Source organism: Rana temporaria, chromosome 1 (assembly GCF_905171775.1).
Source record: "Rana temporaria chromosome 1, aRanTem1.1, whole genome shotgun sequence".
In the NCBI taxonomy this organism is placed as follows: Eukaryota; Metazoa; Chordata; class Amphibia; order Anura; family Ranidae; genus Rana; species Rana temporaria.
The window spans coordinates 392,627,627-392,647,737 of record NC_053489.1 but is presented as its reverse complement, the minus strand read 5'-3'; the positions used below and the strand labels follow the sequence as shown (position 1 = coordinate 392,647,737).

The 20,111-nt window shown below is 37.3% G+C and overlaps 1 protein-coding gene across 1 annotated transcript in view; it reads right to left on the bottom strand.

Moving 5' to 3' along the window:
- Window positions 1-10,899: 10,899 nt before the first annotated feature.
- LOC120912711 (hepatocyte nuclear factor 6-like) overlaps window positions 10,900-20,111 on the bottom strand; it is a 133,594-nt gene continuing 124,382 nt past the window's right edge. Inside the window, exon 2 of the mRNA XM_040322632.1 lies at window positions 10,900-12,158. Within this exon, the coding sequence (XP_040178566.1) occupies window positions 11,866-12,158 (293 nt within the window). The 3' untranslated portion in view covers window positions 10,900-11,865. The remainder of the gene's footprint in view (window positions 12,159-20,111) is intronic.

Below are 20,111 nucleotides of genomic sequence, written 5' to 3'. Positions count from 1 at the left end.
GGAGTTAATCCCCTTTTTAATGCATGTCAATATATTTTTTGCTTTGCTTGCAGCAGTTTAGCATTGCATGCCACCACTGAGCCCATCATCTACTAGGACCCCCAGGTCTTTCTCCATCCTAGGTTCCCTCAGAGGTTTTCCCCATAGTGAGTAGATTGTATTCATATTTTTGCCACCCAAGTGCATTATTTTACATTTTTCTACAATACACCTCATTTGCCATGTAGTTGCCCACCACATTAATTTGTTCAGATCTTCTTGCAAGGTTTCCACATCCTGCAGAGAAATTATTGCCCTGCTTAGCTTTGTATCGTCCACAAATACAGAGATTGAGCTGTTTATCCCATCCTCCAGATTGTTTATGAATAAATTAAATGGGATTGGTCCCAGGACAGAACCGTGGGGGACCCTGCTTTCCATACCAGACCATTCAGAGTACTCCCCATTTATTACTACCCTCTGAACTCGCACCTGTAGCCTGTTTTCAATCCATGTACTCACTCTGTAGTCCATATCGACAGATCTTAGTTTATACAGTAAGTGTTTATAGGGAACTGTATCAAATGCCTTTGCAAAATCCAGATACATCACATCTACGGGCCTTCCTTTATCTAGAGGGCAGCTCACCTCCTCATAGAAGGTTAATAGATTTTGAATGAGAACTAGTGGTTTGGGCTTTAAAGGCACACGGTACAATTGGTATGAAAAAAACTAGAAAATGTATTGGTATGGAAATATCATAAACATAAAATCACAATGGAAATTAAATGAATAGCTGGTTCTACACAGGTTGACACAATGATTATATGATCTCAAATACAGAAGCTTAAATATAAAGCAGAGTCATAAACATAATTTTATAGTGTGTAACCCGAGTAGTGATCCGGAGGATATGGAGGGCTTGCTCTACATGTTGCGCGCTTTGGAATTTTCACTTCCTCAGGAGCATAGATATTTGAGTAACAATTGGGCCACGTTGGAGGTAAGCAACGTTCGGTCGTACGTTAGCCCAACAATGGCTGTTTATTCAGAAAAACCCTGATCCAGCCGTTTGGAGGGATAGTATCATAAAGCGAGGACAAAGTTGCATGAGATGGTAAGGCAGTCAGTTGCTGGTAAGCAACAATACAGATACCTAGTCCAGGGGTATACTCAAACGGTAGATTGTATGCTGTGTAAGGTGGGCGGAACAATAGTCGGCAGATGGGTAAATCTGCCTAATCGATAGCCAGCCTTGAAATCCTCAATCCATAGAATGGAGAAGGTTGTAGGCAGAGGCAAAAAACGATCCTTGGAGCCCAAGATCTAGCATACGTCCGTGAGGTAACCCTCTGGTTTAAGGATAACGCCAATACCATCTGCCGACTATTGTTCAGCCCACCTTACACAAAATACAATCTACCGTTTGAGTATACCCCTGGACTAGGTATCTGTATTGTTGCTTACCAGCAACTGACCAACGTGGCCCAATTGTTACTCAAATATCTATGCTCCTGAGGAAGCGCTATTCCAAAGCGCGCAACATGTAGAGCAAGCCCTCCATATCCTCCGGATCATTACTCGGGTTACACACTATAAAATTATGTTTATGACTCTGCTTTATATTTAAGCTTCTGTATTTGAGATCATATAATCATTGTGTTAACCTGTGTAGAACCAGCTATTCATTTAATTTCCATTGTGATTTTATGTTTATAACTGATTTTATGATATTTCCATACCAATACATTTTCTAGTTTTTTCATACCAATTGTACCGTGTGCCTTTAAAACCCAAACCACTAGTTCTCATTCAAAATCTCTTAATATCAGGACGGTGGCGCATCGGTGCATTCGCAGCATCACCCTGCGATTAATGCACATTAAAATAGGCCTTTTTCTTCTCAAATAGAAGGTTAATAGATTGGTTTGGCAAGAATGATTCTTCATGAATCCATCCCGATTTCTGGTAATGATACAGTTTTCACTACTAAAATCTTGTATATAGTCTCTTATCATCCCCTCCAAGAGCTTGCATACTATTGATGTTAGGTTAACTGGTCTGTAATTCCCAGGGATGTAAACTGTCCCTTTTTTAATATGGGTGCTACATTGGTTTTTCTCCAATCAGCTGGTACCATTACAGTCAGTAGACTGTTTGTAAAAATTAGGAACAATGGTCTGGCAATAACTTGAGGACCTTGCCAATTTTTCAGACTCCGTATTTACAAGATTAAAACATTTTTTTTTGCTAGAAAATTACTTAGAACCCCCAAACATTATATATTTTTTTATAACATCCTAGAGAATAAAATGGCGGTCATTGCAATACTTTTTGTCACACCGTATTTGCGCAGCGGTCTTACAAGCGCACTTTTTTTGGAAAAAATGCACTTTTTTGAAATAAAAAATATGACAGCAGCAAAGTTAGCTCAATTTTTTTTATATTGTAAAAGATAATGTTACGCCGAGTAAAATGATACCCAACATGTCACGCTTCAAAATTGCGCCCGCGTCAAATGTTTACCCTTAAAAATCTCCATAGGCAACGTTTAAAAAATTCTATAGGTTGCATCTTTTAAGTTACAGAGGAGGTCTAGAGCTAGAATTATTGCTCTCGCTCTAATGATCATGGTGACACCTCACTTGTGCGGTTTGAGCACCATTTTCATATGCGGGCGCTACTCAGGTATGCGTTCGCTTCTGCGCGCAAGCTTGTCGGGACGGGGCGCTTTAAAAAAAAGTAAGGTTTTGACATCGCTTACGCCCTACTATTCTATGGAGACGGGAGAGCGGTGGGAGGGGGGTCCCTCTCCGCCATCGATAACGGTGATCTCGCGGTGAATCTGCCCCTCAGACCACCTTTATCGTTTAAAGGACCGGCGCCTGAAGAGATAGATATCTCGGTTGTGGCAGCAGCTGCTGCCATTACCAAGATATCCCTCTTCAAAAATAGGACGTATATAGTCGTGTGCAGGTCCTTAAGTGGTTAAGGACCCTCGGGTGGAAGCCCTCTGGTCCTGGTGACATATTATATTATGTTTTTCAAGTGTATTTCTAATTATATCCTCTGGTAGCCTTGAGGGTGCTTCCTGTGACGTGTCATGAGGATAAACATTGCAGTTTTGGTTACTGAAGCCCCCCGTTTCCCTCTTGACGACTGAGGAGAAGAATAAATCCAATACCTTTGCCATCTCTCCATCCTTAGTTATTTATGGAATTTACAACACAACCGTATGATTTACATGATAGTGCCGTTGCTCGTCCAGATTGCCAGGTTGACATTACAGCATTGTATCTCTAAATACATGAATATCAGTGAACAATATTACATAATCTGGCTATAAAAATTGTGGACTGTAAAAATGTTGAGCAACTTGTGCTATAGTTCAAAGTACAGTATTTAAATGAAATTGTGTTTCTGAAGCTGATGTAAGATGTTATGAAGTTTCACAAACTATTCATGCATATGATAATTACATGAAAATAATACACCAGGACTTTTTTGGGGTACAAACAGAACCATACTGTAGTAGGTTGGTATCACTGATTGGTCAGTTATAACGTGAAATAAACAATTTAACCTTAATTTTGAGTAAATATGCTAATCGCAATAGACACAGAAATAAGATAGTTCGGGTGACAACTAAGTACAATGAAATAAAGAATATTTTTCCAAATTTGTGTTTTGTTTTAAAATGAAATTGAGTAGATGTGGGTGGATCTAACTGCTCTCTCTACTCTTTATTCCTCTGCTACAAGCTGTGAATGGACTTTCTGCCCTGCATCACAAGTGCCTACATGTCTCCTACAGTCTGTGTGCAAGTGTACACACTGAAAAAAATGGCTCCGAAGTTCAGTCCTCCACTCTTCCTTCTAAGTAATGGGAATATGTTTCCATAGACATCTTTACAAATTTTATCACAATACAAATTAAATTAAAAAAACACACCTTATTAATTTTCATATTTTTAATAAACATGGTTTTGAACATCAAAAAATGTATTTACTTAACAAGAAGTTTGTGTGTTGCCTAAGAAATGTATTTTCCGGACATTGCAACTTATAACTACAGACCATCCATGGATGCAGGTAGATTTGGGAAGAAATACAGAATTTTACATGGCCTATTTTAGATTCAATTCATCCAATTAGTGCAGCAGGCCTCAGACTCTCCCAAAGGGTAAAGGGTTGCTTTCAGGATAGCAGGGGATTGTCACTACTTTTAAATCTTTGGTTTAAAGCAGGGAGACTCTGAAGCCGTTGGCCAATTGGGTGGCTTTGCAATCATCTAAATAACTTTTGAGGAAAAACTGTGAAATACCATATTTTAAAGCATAAAATTACAATTCAAAACAATATTTAACCCTTGATTAGCTAGTTAAATGAGTTGTAATAATATGACAATTTCAAAAGATTTTTTTCATGTCCTTTTCCGACTGTAGAGCAATACAGTTATATAGTCACAGCAAGCATATTTGTGTTAGGACCTTAGTAAAGAACTTAATTTGTGTTAGGATCATAGTGAAGAACCTTGGGTTAAAGAGGCCTTGTAAGCTCCCCATGCCCATCAAGATAAACATAGCAGATAAATGCACATGTATTGATAAATCGGTGTCTTTATTTCTTAATTTTACTCTATTACTGTACAGAGACTAGGATGAGCCAAACACCCCCAGGTTCGGCTTGCACCAGAAATTGCAAACAGGCAAAAAATTTGTTCGAACACGCAAACACCATTAAAGTCTATGGGACACGAACATGAAAAACCAAAAGTGCTAATTTTAAAGTCTTATGCCGCGTACACATGATCATTTTTCGGCATGTAAAAAACAATGTTTTTAAAAAATGTCATTTAAAACGATCGTGTGTGGGCTTCACATAATTTTTCGGGTTCTGAAAAACGACATTTTTTTTTTGAACATGCTGCATTTTTTTAACGACGTTTTAAACAATGTCATTTTTCGGGTTATAAAAAATGATCGTGTGTGGGCTTAAACGACATGAAAAACCCGCACATGCTCAGAAGAAAGTTATGAGACGGGAGCGCACGATCTGGTAAAACTAGCGTTCGTAATGGAGTAAGCACATTCATCACGCTGTAACAGACAGAAAAGCGCGAATCGTCTTTTACTAACACAAAATCGGCTAAAGCAGCCTAAAAATGGCATGGGTTCCCCCCAGCCCATTACCCACCCCGACCAAAATTTTAAAAAAATTGCATGGGGGTCCCGCCAACTTCCATACCAGGCCCTTCTGGTCTGGTATGGATATTAAGGGGAACCCTGTACCATTTTTTTTAAATGGCATAGGCCCCCCCCCATGTGAATTGGTAATGGGTACATTGTACATTTTTTTAAAAGACAGGAGATATGCAATACCATGCATATAAGGCTTTAAAATTATATTTTTTGATTTTTCATGTTAATCTCCCATAGACTTTTAAACAGTGTTTCACGGCTTTCGAATTTGCCGTGATCAGCGCAAATTGTTTGCTATTCGGTGAACACCCGATGTTTGAGTCGAACTTACGTTCGACTCGAACATCAGGCTCGTCCCTAACAGAGACCAGAGCATGTAGAGCATCAGATGTTTTTATCCTAGAGTGATGAAGCTATTCTCCCTTCCTGCCCTGATGTCAGCAGCCATGGAAGCCTCACACTGACAATCTTTTCAGATTGAAGGATCTCATTAAAATATAAAAAAGCAGGGGTACAAAATTATAAATTAAAGGCAAACTAACTTATAGAAGGTGAATACATTTACCTGCTATGTTTACCTTGGTATACACAGGGTGGTGGCTAGTTATAATTTAAGCAGAACAAATTTTTACATGTCTTATTATGGCCTCTTTTTAACTAAAATGTATCCGTTCTATTCCTTCACATCGTTTTCCAGTGAGTTCTAATGCATACTTATGGCACGAGAAATGTTACATATCTTTCAAAATGTAAGACGATAGGTAAATGATTGTCTCTTTACCTCTTACTCAAAGACACTTGTGAATGTTTTATTGAAGATCTGAAGGACTTATCTTGGTTTAGGGACAACCATTCCCATTTGAGTGCATCATTATGGTTGCACCAAATATTTTTTTTTTTTTTAACCTAAAATCATCAGACACCTCCTAAATATGCTATGTCTGATTAACATTTCCCTATTTTACATTTAATCAACACGCAAGGAAGTACATTTCTAAGTTTGTTTGGGCTTTGCATTAATAGTTCCAAAACAAGTATGTTTTTTATTCAGTTTGTATTTTTTTTTCTTTACTACATACAAGGCCTCATTGAGAGTAACAAAAGATTTCAAAAATTGGTCAAGGATTATTTTAGGTCCTAACCATGGATTATTTAATATAATTGCTTTCTCTGTCGCCATTTATTTGAGTATAACTGTACATGGTGCAAAGAGGAGCAATGCTAGTGTTAGTATGTAAATTGGTTTATTTGATTGAAAAATAGGACACTATTAAAATGGTTAGTCTGCACTTTTATTTTTGTGCACTTACATCCTGGGCAATTCTAATTTTGTGCCAGTTAAATCCTGATATTTGACATACTTAAGAGTGCAATATTTGGGTTGATGAAATGCTATCAGAAAAACATTGTCTATCATAAATCATATAAAATCACATTCCATGCAATACCTCTACTTCCGCCGAGATATCTCTGGTAGATTCTTCCTACTATTACCCAACCCACCCACAAAATCAGGGAAAAAAATACAGTAGCTTAAGAACAGTACATTTTTCATGCATTAAATTATAACGTCATTATTTATTTTTACTGCTACTCCTTCAAATTACATTTTAAACACATAACACATATTATAAATACTGTCTAATAAGATGAGACAGAATAAAAGTATCAGAAGCTGAGCTAAATAAACTACATTTGCTTCTCTGTCTTGTGAAAGGTTGTATAATGTACTATCTTTCACAAGATGAGGTCAAATGGTATTAATGTCTAAATATGTAAACCATAGACCAACCTTCAACTTCCTTCTTTAAACATTCAATATTTCCCCCTCATTTTATGCATCAAAAAAGGATCATGCCACACATTTTGGCAAAGAAAAAAATATATAATTTAACAGTAGAAAGCTTCAAGTCACAATTTCAAAAAACTAGCTAAGTATCTTCACATAAACTATACATTAAATATTTGAGGTATTTCAGAGAAAATTGTCAAAAGCTTGAGAGGTCTGTGCTGAAAGAGAAGGTTGTAAGTGGATTCCATTTTCTGGTCGGAGTTGCTAAGTATGAGGTTAGGGCTGAGTATGATTTACTAAAGGTGAAACTTTTACCCCAGCTGTGATGTTCTGCATAGACTTTTTTTGCTTTATGTTCCCATCATCTGATTGGTAAAAATGCAGATTAACTGGGATGGAGAAAAAATAACCAGTTTAGTAAATCACAGAAGAGTAATTCTGTAAAGCTTTGAGTAATGGAAAGATTCAATTGTATTTACATTACATCTTGAAGTATACTTGTATCTAAGGAAGCATTCATATGATGTATTTGAAGAGGATTGTGTACTATGATTACATAAAAATGTTTTTTTTTAAATCATAAACCTTTTGAGTCTAAGATATTACATACAAGAGTTACTATTGTAAATGTCTGGTCTCCATATTATCAGTATGTGTTGGCCTATACTGTTTTCTGAAGCTGTCATATCTGATTATCTTCAGACTGCATAGTAAGTTTTCTTCAAGGTTCCATGTTCCCCCACTGCCTCTTATATGACTTCAGACAAATAATAGAGACCAAAGACCAAGGCTGGAGAGCAGGGAGAATGCTGACATTACACATCACGCAACTAACGTACTAGAAAGTGTGGGATGCTTAATCAGTTCATCATTCTCAAAGTAGTTGAACAATATAGAGTGGCGGAGCCAGGATCTTTACAGAGAATATAACACAGGTAATATTTTATACATTCACTTACAAAACTGAAGGCAATGTATAATATACTCTAACGGTGTACTTTTTTCAAGAAAGTTCTGCTTTAAGACAAATAATTCTGTTGTTGTTATTATTATTATTATTATTATTATTATTGTTCAAAGTTTAACGTGTTTACCATTACATTACAGTTGAACTCCAACCAAAATGTTTTCCCCCCAATTTTAGATCATGTTTGGTTTGCTTTTTGTATTCCATTGGAGAGATTGACTCTTATTGACATGCAGAGGGGCTGCATTGTCAACATTCGACAATTACCACCAGAACAGGAATACCGGAGATATCTTTCAATGATGACACCTGTTCTGGTGACAGTTCATGGTGTCTCCCCTCACATTAGGAAAAGTACTACTAATTTGCTTCTATGTTGTTGGGACAGGAAAGGAAATCTTCCCAGAGTAGACAGAGATAGTAATTGAAACCAGACAAAGATCCCAACTCTTGCCCACTGTATCCATAATATATATTAAAAAAAGCTTTGAGAAAAGTTTTGGCTGGAGCTCTATTTTAAAGTTTGGAGTCTGGTTTTGAGTTCTGTCTATGGGATGTTGTTTTTCAGTTAACCTTAGTGTTAGTGGGTAAACCAAAGCAGATGATGTTCTTTATTCTTTAGGATATGTCATGATTGACCAAAAACACCAGACACAATGGGGTTGATTTGCTTAAGGCAAATGAACTGCTCACTTTTGAAGGAAATTCTCCCCAAAGCTTAGTCAATAAGATGAAGCGCTACTGTTTTTATTTTATTTTCCTTGCATGTTTTTGGATAAACTATTCAAAATGAAGATTTACCAAATTTTAAAATCTCTAAAAATTGCCTTGCAAAATTAACAGCCTTTTTGCCTTTAGTAAATCATCCCAAATTACACAGTTAAAGGCTTGGATGCTGTAAAAAGAAACAATAACCTTTGTTAGCATGTAAAATCCACAAAGAAGCAATGGCACATAGGTACATTTCCTAGTTGTTATACATTTACTATGTTTGATTCCTGTTTTAATTGATAGCCCAGTGGTAATTTGAGTGGCATTTAGACATTCTAGAAGTCTATCTGTAAGAAAAATGACCTTACTGTATAATACCAAACGTTGTGGAAGTGTCTGCTTTTGCAAATACTGTTTCAATAAACTTCAATTCAAAAATTGTAACCTCATATCATCATATAAAACACTGAGCTTGCTCACATACATATATATGCAGAACGCTAACCAGCGTACCCATATCCCACTGTTAAACTGTGTAGCAGTACTACCCACAGGGGGAGATTTACTAATACTGGTGTACATAGAATCTGGTGCAGTTGTGCATTGCAACCAATCAGCTTCTAACTTCAACTTGTTCAATTAACTTTGACAGATAAAAGCTAAAAGCTAGATTTTTAGTGCACCAATTTTAGTAAATCTCCTTCATAATGACTACAGTAAGAATTAGTTGGGAAGTTAACTTGTGAATTTAGCAAAACATATTCATTTTTCTTTTACTCACTGATTGATATGGACCTTTATGTACAGCTGGAGAAGACAATTCTAGTTTTTGCAATTAGCCTAATGCATGAAACACACAACTGCAGGGCAGTTTGGTGTTCGATGTTCATAAAGTACATCTTTTGTTTATCTTTTTTCATTTTATCATCCTGCTAAATGAAAGAAAAAAAAGATTGTGACATTACATATTTTAGGGTTTTGCTGAATTGTTAAATTTTAAAAATGTTTTTTGGTCATTGGAAAACCATGAGACAGATGAGAATAAATCTCAAAATCGATGAGTACAGAAAAAAATGTTTTTTTTGCAAAGCACAGAGGCATCATCTATATTTCCAGTTTATGTGTTTGTACTAGGAGCTTTGAATACAAATTAGTACTGAAGCTTGGGGTGACAACTTAAAATTGGTTATGTATTCTTGCACCTTTTCCTCCATTTAAGTGTTTATAATGGTCCCACGCTGAGGATAATTCACTAAAGTTAGTAATTTTAAGGCAAGCAAAACTGTGTTCACTATAAACACCCAATCAGATCAAGGGGAAATTTCTATTATGTTTAACTTGATGCATTTAATGCCAATTATCTTTGGTGTGAACATAGTTGTTGTCTGCTATAATGTCTCTTTTAAAAATGAATCTCTGTGCATAGCATTGTGCTCAACCCAAAAGCCTTTTATGACATCACTTTGATTTACATCCCTAAAACAAGTATAGAATAAACAATAAAGAAGACAAGATACATGTAATTACAAACTAATGGCAATGTGAAAAGCCAAAATGAATACATGGCACGTAAAGTTCAGAAAAGTGCATTTCGGCACAGACCAGGCAAGTGGGAACAAAATCTTTGGTATCAGGTGTGATTTTTCAATCACAAAGTGAAAGCTCAAGTGAGGTAGCCTTTTCTATGAGGTTCTCACTAGAAATGTCTTAAATGTCACTTTTTTCATACTTAGAGCAATGTACAGACAAAATGGTGGCTTGCCCCAAGTAGAAATATTTTCATTCCTTTTGTTGTCTAGGCAACTTTTTTGACAACAAAATTATGTCTTTGAACAGTTCAGGGAGCTTCAAAAGGATAATTTTTTTCCTTGTAAGTGAAAGAGACAAAAACATACTTTCTGTTTGTATTTAACATTCTCCTTCCTTAAGTTCTCAAAATATTTTACTCCTGATTATTGTAGGTTGCAACCTAATCTTTATAACAATTAGGAAGAAACATCCCTTTTGCCACCCATCACTAAAGTATGATTTTTTCTTCTTCATTTCACAGTTCTCATACTGTATATGTACTTTATCATCAAGGTGCCTACTTGCTTGAGTACACAACCCACCTATCAATAAAATGAAGAGAAGTCACATTGAAAACACATCATTATTTGTTTTCATATATATATATATATATATATATATATATATATATATATATATATATATATATATATATATATATATATATATGTTTTACCCGCATCATTTAACATCAATAAAGTCTGTCCATGTTTTAATCATGTATGCCTATCCCATTATTGTAGCAAGTTTTATGACTTCTGTCATCTACAATTGGGGCAGGATATTAGATCTATATTGTCCTTATTTAAACTGAAGAATACAACAGAACACTACAGCTCCGATGAAAACCGAAGAAGCCATGAGTCATTAAATGGGTGCACTTAAGGAGACCATGAAGGACATAATCATTTCTTTGGTATCACCATCTTCCATGGAAAGCTTTAAGGCAGTTGTTATTGGCACAAAATGTTACCCTTATCTTGCACTCAAATCTATTAGTTTCTTGATGTTCTTCTTGAGGCCTGCTTCAGTGCTTTATTTTTGTTTGCTTTTTTTTGGATGGGTGGAACAGAACAAAATCCATGAACACTTGCATTCCTCCATATTCTATGTGTATCACTAATGTTGCCTCTTTAATATTCATGAGATTAAGAAAAAGACTTGCCAATCTATGATAATGTGCTTGTACAATAGCTGTCACTGTTCATATGTAATATTGTCTGCCCCACAATCTTCCCCATCTAAAACTTTACATCACTGATGGCCAAGATTATAAGGGGTATTATACATTATTAATGTGATTTTACTTACTGAATGGTAAATAGCAGAACTGAATATGTGGGTTTGTGTTGATGGTTGTATAATATTTATAATAATCCACACTTTATGTTTTCTTTTTACATTTTCAACATTATAATCTACCTAACCTCATTCTGTGTGGATGTTTTCTGGTGCTGTGACGCAAATCAGTGTAAACAAGAATGTTACTTTGGTCTTAGATTATAATTCAATTTGAAATATAGTGTTAAAAAGATCATTGGTATTCAGCCATAGCTATTTTTTGTGTTTGTCTAGCTGTTCATAATTTTATGGGTCATGTTTTGTGTGTCTTTTGTGGTTATGAAGTTCTGGAAATAGCTCAATAGCTCATGCTTTGGAGAAAGTGCTAGAGGAAACTGAAGGCATTGCAGTATTGACCCCTGGCTCTTCTTGCCATCGATGCATGCATCGCCGGCGTGCATTCATGAAGAAGTTACTGACAGTGTTTAGCTCCAGGCCTAGCTGCTGGGAAATGGTTATTTGCATCTCCTTTGAAGGACGCTTGTTTTCTTTGAAGATAGCAATCAAGGTACGTCGTTGGAGATCTGTAAAAACCAGTCGCTGTTTTTTTGGCTGCAGGTTACGGTCCTTTTGTTGTTCTTGTTCTTTACGTTTACAAGCTGAGAGAAAGAGTGAGATGAGAGAAAATAATGACAAGTGAGAACATATAAAATATACGTCTTTCAACTATTGTAACTTTCTGAAAAGAAAAGTAGGAGGAACACAGCATTGAGGACCCTAGCTTCAGTACTGATCTATGCTGACTTTCTAGCACATGTTCTTGTTCACATTCTAATTGACCACTTGGGAACATGAGTTTGCACTGATGTTCTCATCTATTGGTGGTAAGAAAATGTTTTTTCTAACCTTGTTTTACATGAAAGTATGACTTCAGTTCTGCAATGGGAACAGCATGCATATAAAGTAGTATCTAGCTCAAATGCATAAGTATTGTAATATTGTTTCTTTGTGCTATTCATTGTATACTGCAGAAGAGTAACCGTACTTTTTAGAACATTGGGCAGCAGCACATTTAGCATTTCATTTACGTTACATGTTTTTTAATGTCTCCTCTGCTAAGAAATTCTTAGTTTTACAACTTTCATATGAGAGGCAATTGTTACCAAACATTGTGTAATGTTTGTATTTAAAAAGTAGCAATGTAGCACATTTGCTAATGTGAAGGAATGCAATGAGCATAATGATAAATTAGAAAATGTCTATTCTCTATGCATCTTTAATATAAAGTCTATATTGGTTTTTCATGTATACCACTGCTATAATCCTTCCTTACTCAAATCAGCTCCTAATAACAACCCTCCCAAACATGGCGAATGCCTCCCTCTCCCACACAGCTCTAGGAATGCAGAGGTGAAGACACATCAGAGGGCCGGCTAAGATCGACACCCCATCTTGTACTCTTCTTGTATCTCAGCCAATTAGATGCGCTTTCTAATTCACATTAACATAATAGTGACGTATCATGCTGTATGTAGAAGTTTGTTTTGTCTGCAATAAAGCAGAGATAACGGTGTAGTTCAACTGATCTGAACTTAGAATTTGGAACAGCAGTAGAATCCATATTAACCCCTTTGCGGTTAACGGAACTATCACACTAACGTAGATGCTTTATGATCGTTTTGGAGGTCTTAAGGACCCATGCATCTTGGCTTAATGTATTCAAACTAAAACTTATGAAACTGTGCTATTGGTAGTTTCCATTCTAAAAAAAATACCAGTAATCAAAGGCATGTTCAAGCAATTTTTCATTTATGTGTAATAATAAACACTATGCTATTCTACAGTCATCATAAAACAATTAAAATCTGTAGGGCTGGTTTGCTAAACACTATTCAGGTGTGTTGGCATTGTTTTATAATGACTCTGTAGTATAGCATAGTGTTTATTACACATAAAAGGGAAAATTGATTGAACATAACTTTGTTTTTTGGATTTTTTTTATTGTTTTTTTAGAATGGAAGAATTTTGTAACATTAAAACATTCTTATGGCAGGCAAAGTAGAAGAGGAAAATACCATAAGACTCATACCATCAATTATTATAGTATTTAATACCTGTGTGTTGGGGGGGCTGAAGGCCCTTCTCCGAATAATTGGAGGAAAGCAAAGCTTTCCAGCCTGACTGTGGTATAAACCATGCTCTCAACTAGCATTGGATATCCAGGGCACGTGCCCCACATTTTTAGCTAGGAGCCCCAGGTCCCAACACAGCAAATGGCAGTGAGTGCCCAATGTAATCAAACAGTGGAGATCAGATGCGAAAGATACAGTGGTAATCAAAGTAGCTCTGTGACTTGCAACAGCGTGGGGCTCCGCACAAAATCCATACCAGGCTCTGGCATCGATATTAAGGGGAATCCATACCAGACCCTTATCCGAGCAAGCAGCCTGGCAAGCCACGAAAGGGGGGATGAGCATGCGCCCCCCCTCCTGAGCCATACTAGGCCACTTGCCTTAAACATGGGAGGGTGCTTTGGGGTCCACCCAAAGCACCTTGTCCCTATGTTGATGGGGACAAGTGCCTCGTCCCCACAACCCTGGCCCTGTGGTTGTGGGGGTCTGCAGGTGTGGGACTTATCAGAATCTGTACCCCATTCACATGGGGGGACCACAAAGCACTCTCCCCATGCTGAGGGCCTGGTATGGACTGGGGGCAACCCACACCAATTTTTTCCTTTATTTTTATCTATATTGCCGGGAGTCAGCAATACATTACAGCTGCAAGCAGTTTAAAAGTTGAAAATTAAATGTTTTCCTTTAGAAATTTAATTTTGCTGCAGCACTGTTGTATACATCACACAGATGCGCCACTTTACAGGCATACTAAGGGGACCCCCCATGCACGATATTTAAAGGAATATATAATTTTATTGTTTCACTTTAAGCATTATTAAAATCACTGCTCCAGAGAAAATTGTAGTTTTGAAAACATTTTTTGCATTGATGCATCTCCCCTAGGGCAGTACTCGGGTCCCCATACACTTTTATGGCAATTATTGCATATAAGCCTTTAAAATGAGCACTTTTGATTTTTCATGTTCGTGTCCCATAGACTTTAATAGGGTTCGAATGTTCGCACAAATTGTTTGCCTGTTCGCATGCGAACCAAACCCATCACTAGTTCAGTGACAGACTGAAGTGATTTTTTCTAATATTATTAAAAGTTCTGATGTGGTTGCTAATACAATTTTCTTTCCACATAAAGAAAATATTACTTAGAGGTTAAATGATCAAATGGCTACCAATGACATTGCATTAGTGTAGCAGTGACATGGAGACTTTAGACTGTTTCTTGTTCTTTGAAGGGACACATGAGATGTGGGTCATTTTGCACTAACTAGGTAGTATGGCAAATAAAGCTGCTTTTGGTTACATAGTTACATAGTAGGTGAGGTTGAAAAAAGACACAAGTCCATCAAGTCCAACCTATGTGTGTGATTATATGTCAGTATTACCTTGTATATCCCTGTATGTTGCAGGCGTTCAGGTGCTTATCTAATAGTTTTTTTAAATAGTTTTTTTAAATAGTTTTTTTAAGCCCCCCACTTAAACCACTCCCTGTGGAAGGGAATTCTACATCCTTGCCGATCTTAGGCATCGTACACACGACCGTTTTCCTTGACAGAATCCATCAAGAAACTTGGTGGCAGAACTTTTTTGCCGAGGAAAACGGTCGTGTGTATGTTTTTTATCGAGAAAACTGTCGAGGAACTTGATGAGAAAAAAAGAGAACAAGTCCTCTTTTTCCTCGTCGGGTTCTTCGTCGTGCTGGTTTTCGACGAGAAACACGTTCGTGTGTATGCATAGAAACCCGCACATGCTCAGAAGGGTGGTGCCAGTGGAATCAATTTTCCCCTTTATAGTGCCGCCGTACGTGTTTTACGTCACCGCGTTTAAGAACGACGAGATTTTGTCTTGACAGTGTGTACGCAAAGAAAGCTTGTCAATTTTCTCGACAAGCCTAACAAGGAACTCGTGGAGGAAAGCGATGTTTCATTTACGACGAGTTCCTCGGTCGTGTGTACGAGGCCTTACAGTAATGAACCCTCTACACAGTTTAAGGTTAAACCTCTTTTCCTCAATTTTTTTTTTTTTTGTAAATTCTTTTATAAACATTTTATTACATAGAAAAAGACGTATACAAACTTAGAACATAGTAAACATCCAGCACTACAATTCCCAGCACCAGTGTACAATGGAGCTCCCATACCAAATAATAGCAGACATCAGAAATCTGTTCATATAGACATCATAGTAAAGAGGAAAAGGAGAGAGGGAGGGTATACACAATATACATTTGTCATATGCAGTATAATATCCCCCTACTGCAGTATGAAAGGAAGTTTTCTTCTAATTTTAATGAGTGGCCACGTGTCTTATAAAAACTCCCTTCTGCAAAAAAGTTGTATCCCTATAAATCCTATATTTAAAGTCCCAAAATCCCCCCCCCTTCTTTTTATCCCTATTGTGGGGTCACCAGTATGGTATTTGTAAATTTAAATCATATCCCCTCTCAAGCGTATTTTCTCTAGAGAGAATAAGTTCATAACTAATATCCTCCAGATCCTTTATTAGCTTTGTTGCCCTTCTCTGAACGTGCTCCATTTCCAGTACATCCTTCCTGAGGACTGGTGCCCAGAACTGGTGATTGATCTATGGTGATAAGTTCTAGATCCACAAGCAGTGGGGGAAATTAAGGTAAGACTGGTGTGAGGAAAACGGTTTCTTTTTGTAGGTTTTTTAATGCAACTAATTTGAGGTACATAAAGCCCACAGCCCAACCTAAGACAAGAGGAAAATGTCAGAAATACAATTTTGGCTAATTTGAGCTATATAAAGGGTGCTTTCCAGTATTTTAGTAAACATATTTAGACATTGTAAAGAACATGGGGGGTAATCCACAAAGATCCGGCATAACGTACATTTTCCCATTTAAGTTACACTGCCTTAAAATTTCTACCTAAGTGCCCGATCCACAAAGCACTTACCTAGAAATTTCCGCCGAGCTTTGTGGATCGCGACGGGTCAATAAAGTTGCGTCGGGAAAAAAAAAAGATACGGCGAAAAAAAAAAATTCAAAACAACAAAAAATCGCGTCGCTGGACAGAAGGGTCTGCTTTTACATGGTGTAAACAGTTTACACTTTGTAAAAGCAGCCCTAATTTTGCGTTTGCAAACTAAAACTTACGGAGAAAAAACGAAGCTGAAAAGCTTCGTGGATCTCCGTAAGTGCTAATTTGCATACCCGAGGCGGCATTTCGACATGAATTGCCCCCAGCGGCGGATGCGGTACTGCATCCTAAGATCCGGCAGTGTAAGTCCCTTACACATGCCGGATCTTCTGCCTAACTATGGAAAACTGATTCTGTGGATCATTTCCATAGTAAGAAACAGGGATACGACGGCGTAACAGCAGTTACGCCGGCGTATCCCTTTTGAGGATCTGGCCCATGCTTTCTACCAGGGGTTCCATCCAGTCTCATATTGTCTACAGTTTTGCAGTCTCTCTAAAACTAGGGATGAGCCAGTGGTTCGAGTCAAACGTAAGTTCGACTTGACCATCGGGTGTTCGTTTGTTTTAAAATGAACTAAACATATGGGGCATTTGTGGGAAATGTGAGCGCCGCGGAACGCCCCATAATGCACTGCGAGATCGCAGTGCATTGCTGTATGATAAATGGCCAAAGCATGCACCTGACTTGCATGCTTTGGCCAATCACAGCATGTTCTGCTGAGAGAGCCATAATTGGCCAAAGGCAGGGTGCCTTAGGCCTATCATGGCTCAGGGGGACCAAGTCCATGACCCACACTATATAAGGCTGCTTAAAGGGGTTGCATTAAGGTGGAAAACACCTGGCAGTCATCAGCCCTCCAGCCCCCCATTTTACTTACCTGAGCCTCTTCATCTCCTCGGTGGGGACACACCATCCTTATCTCCGCGGAGTCCCGGCTAGATTGGATAGATTGATAGCAGAGCAGCCATATGCTCCCACTGCTGTCAATCAAATCCAATGATGCGGGTGGCGGGGTGCGGGGCCGAGTCTGGCATTCGTGTCTATGGACGCAAATGCTGGACTCTAGAGCGTGCCTGCAAGGTAACCCCCTCGGGAGGTTTTAAATATGTTATCTTTTAGAAATGTAATTTTGCTGTGGTACTGTTATAAATATGGGAAATATGCGCTACTTTACAGGCAGACTAAGGAGACCTCCAAGGCACAATATTTAAAGGAATATTTCACTTTAATCATTATTAAAATCACTGTTCTCGAAAAAACTTTAGTTTTTAAAACTTTATTTTGCATTGATACATGTCCCCTGGGGCAGGACTCGGGTCCCCAAACACTTTTATGGCAATCTTGCATATAAGCCTTTAAAATTAGCACTTTTAATTGTTCACGTTCGCGTCCCATAGAATTTAACGGTGTTCGCATGGTCACACACATTTTTTGCCTGTTCGCATGTTCTGCTGCCAACCGAACCGGGGATGTTCAGCTCATCCCTATTTAAAAATAGCAGAGAGCTCTATATACATTTTTTAAATATGCGCTAGCCGAGCATATATTATTATATGTTTATACTTTTATTTAATTTATTTCATTAACATTACTTCACTATCCAGAATGCAGCATATGTCTGCATTCCTAAAAAAAAAAATGTGATAGACATTTTCCAACAAACGTGTGGTTTTGCAGTAGTCAAAAAAACAAACAAACATACATAAATGTTTGCAATTGCTGTCATCTTAAATATATATATATATATTAGTATGAGCAAACACTGTTCATTTAAAAAGAGCTTGTTCGATGATCATTCATTGTTTCTGCATTTTGCTGATGCTGCACAACCTAGTTCTCTCTCCATCCGTCTTCTTACAGCTGCATATAAAGAAAATCAATCACCGTTTCAGCCAGTTATACTTACAGCAGAATGTGGGATGTGGAGCTTGCATGCATACATCTGCTGATTAGCACAGCTCATGTGAAGCAGAGCAAAACCACAACTTAATTGATATGTATACCTTCTTACTGTAGGTTCAGAGGCAGCCATTATAAATACGGTGTGTCTAATACTATTCTACACATCTAACAGGTTGAACAGATTTTCTCTCTTACAGTGATCCATTGCAAAAATTCTCTTGATTGACAAAATCACACTCTTAGATTTCTTTGTTTTCTTAAATATGTATTGACAGCCTTATGGGAGAGGAAATGAAGAAGTGTTTCCAACGGACATAGCTATAATATTCTGCACAAATAAGGTGGGGTCATCCATTGTAAGGACAAGCAGCTGCAAATCTCTCACATTTACCATGTTTTTCTTTACAATGTCTTACTCATTTTCTGATCGTTCTACTATATTTGTTAAAATTATTTGTAATCTTGCCATTTTACTATTCTGTGTTGATTTGTGTATTTGGGGGGAAAAAAGTCAGTGAAAATAAGTGCTGTTTCCCAGTAATATAGAGGTAATGGGCTGCATCTCTTGAAGACAAATAACACCACCTGTGGTGATATCTATGGACAGTTTAAAGATTACCTGATGGCTTCTTTACCAGAATCGCCGAATCACAAAACCTCTTTTGTTTTGTGTTTCTAAATGTTGCCAAGATTCCTATTCAGGTTGTCTGTAATATAACCAGCAATTTTCAACACATTTTAGTTAAGTGTAAGACACTTGCTGGTAAATACAATGACTAACCAACTGCTCTCAAAAATGACCCGCTGTTTCAAAGTGGCTGGTTTAACCACATGTAAGTGAAAATACCCCAGAAAATTATTTTACACGTAACGGCTGTAACTGGTCCCTATGCTTTTTACATTTTAATATACTGATACATAAAAAAAATATTTATATTTATATTTATTATACCTTAATCCTACCACTGGCAGGCTGCCACATTCAGATTTGCACTCATCACTGTCTCCCAGGTAAAAACCGTCAGATTAACTTTTTTATGCATAGGACACCGATATTAGCTTGTTCTTAGGTTTTATGTTGGATTACTAATGCACTCTGATGCTTGTTTATTGAATAATGGGGAATGCATATATTTATGTACAGTGTGGATCTAGAAAGTAGACATATTATTATTATTATTATTATTATTATTATTATTATTATACAGGTTTTATATAGCGCTTAACAAAATAAAGGCAGATATTACAGTTACATTACAATTTGGTACAAGAGGAATCAGAGGGCCCTGCTCATTAGAGCTTACAATCTAAAAAGGGAAGGGTCAATTGATAAAAAAGGTAGTAGCTGTGGGGGATGAGCTGATGGAGGTAAAACAGTGTTAGTTAGAAGCAGGATAGGCTTCTTTAAAAAGAAGGGTTTCCAGGGATCGTCTATATAGTACATAGTAATCTAACCTGTAATTAAAGCGGAGGTTCACCCAAAAATCCACTTTTTGACATTAGCTGTAGCATACTGCTAACATCTGCAGTATGCTGTTTTTTTTTCTTGTACTTATCGTTATATGAGCCCTTGTTTTCCGGCTCCGAGCAGGGAATCCTGCGGGGAATGGGCGTTTCTAAGCGAAGAGGAGTTGAT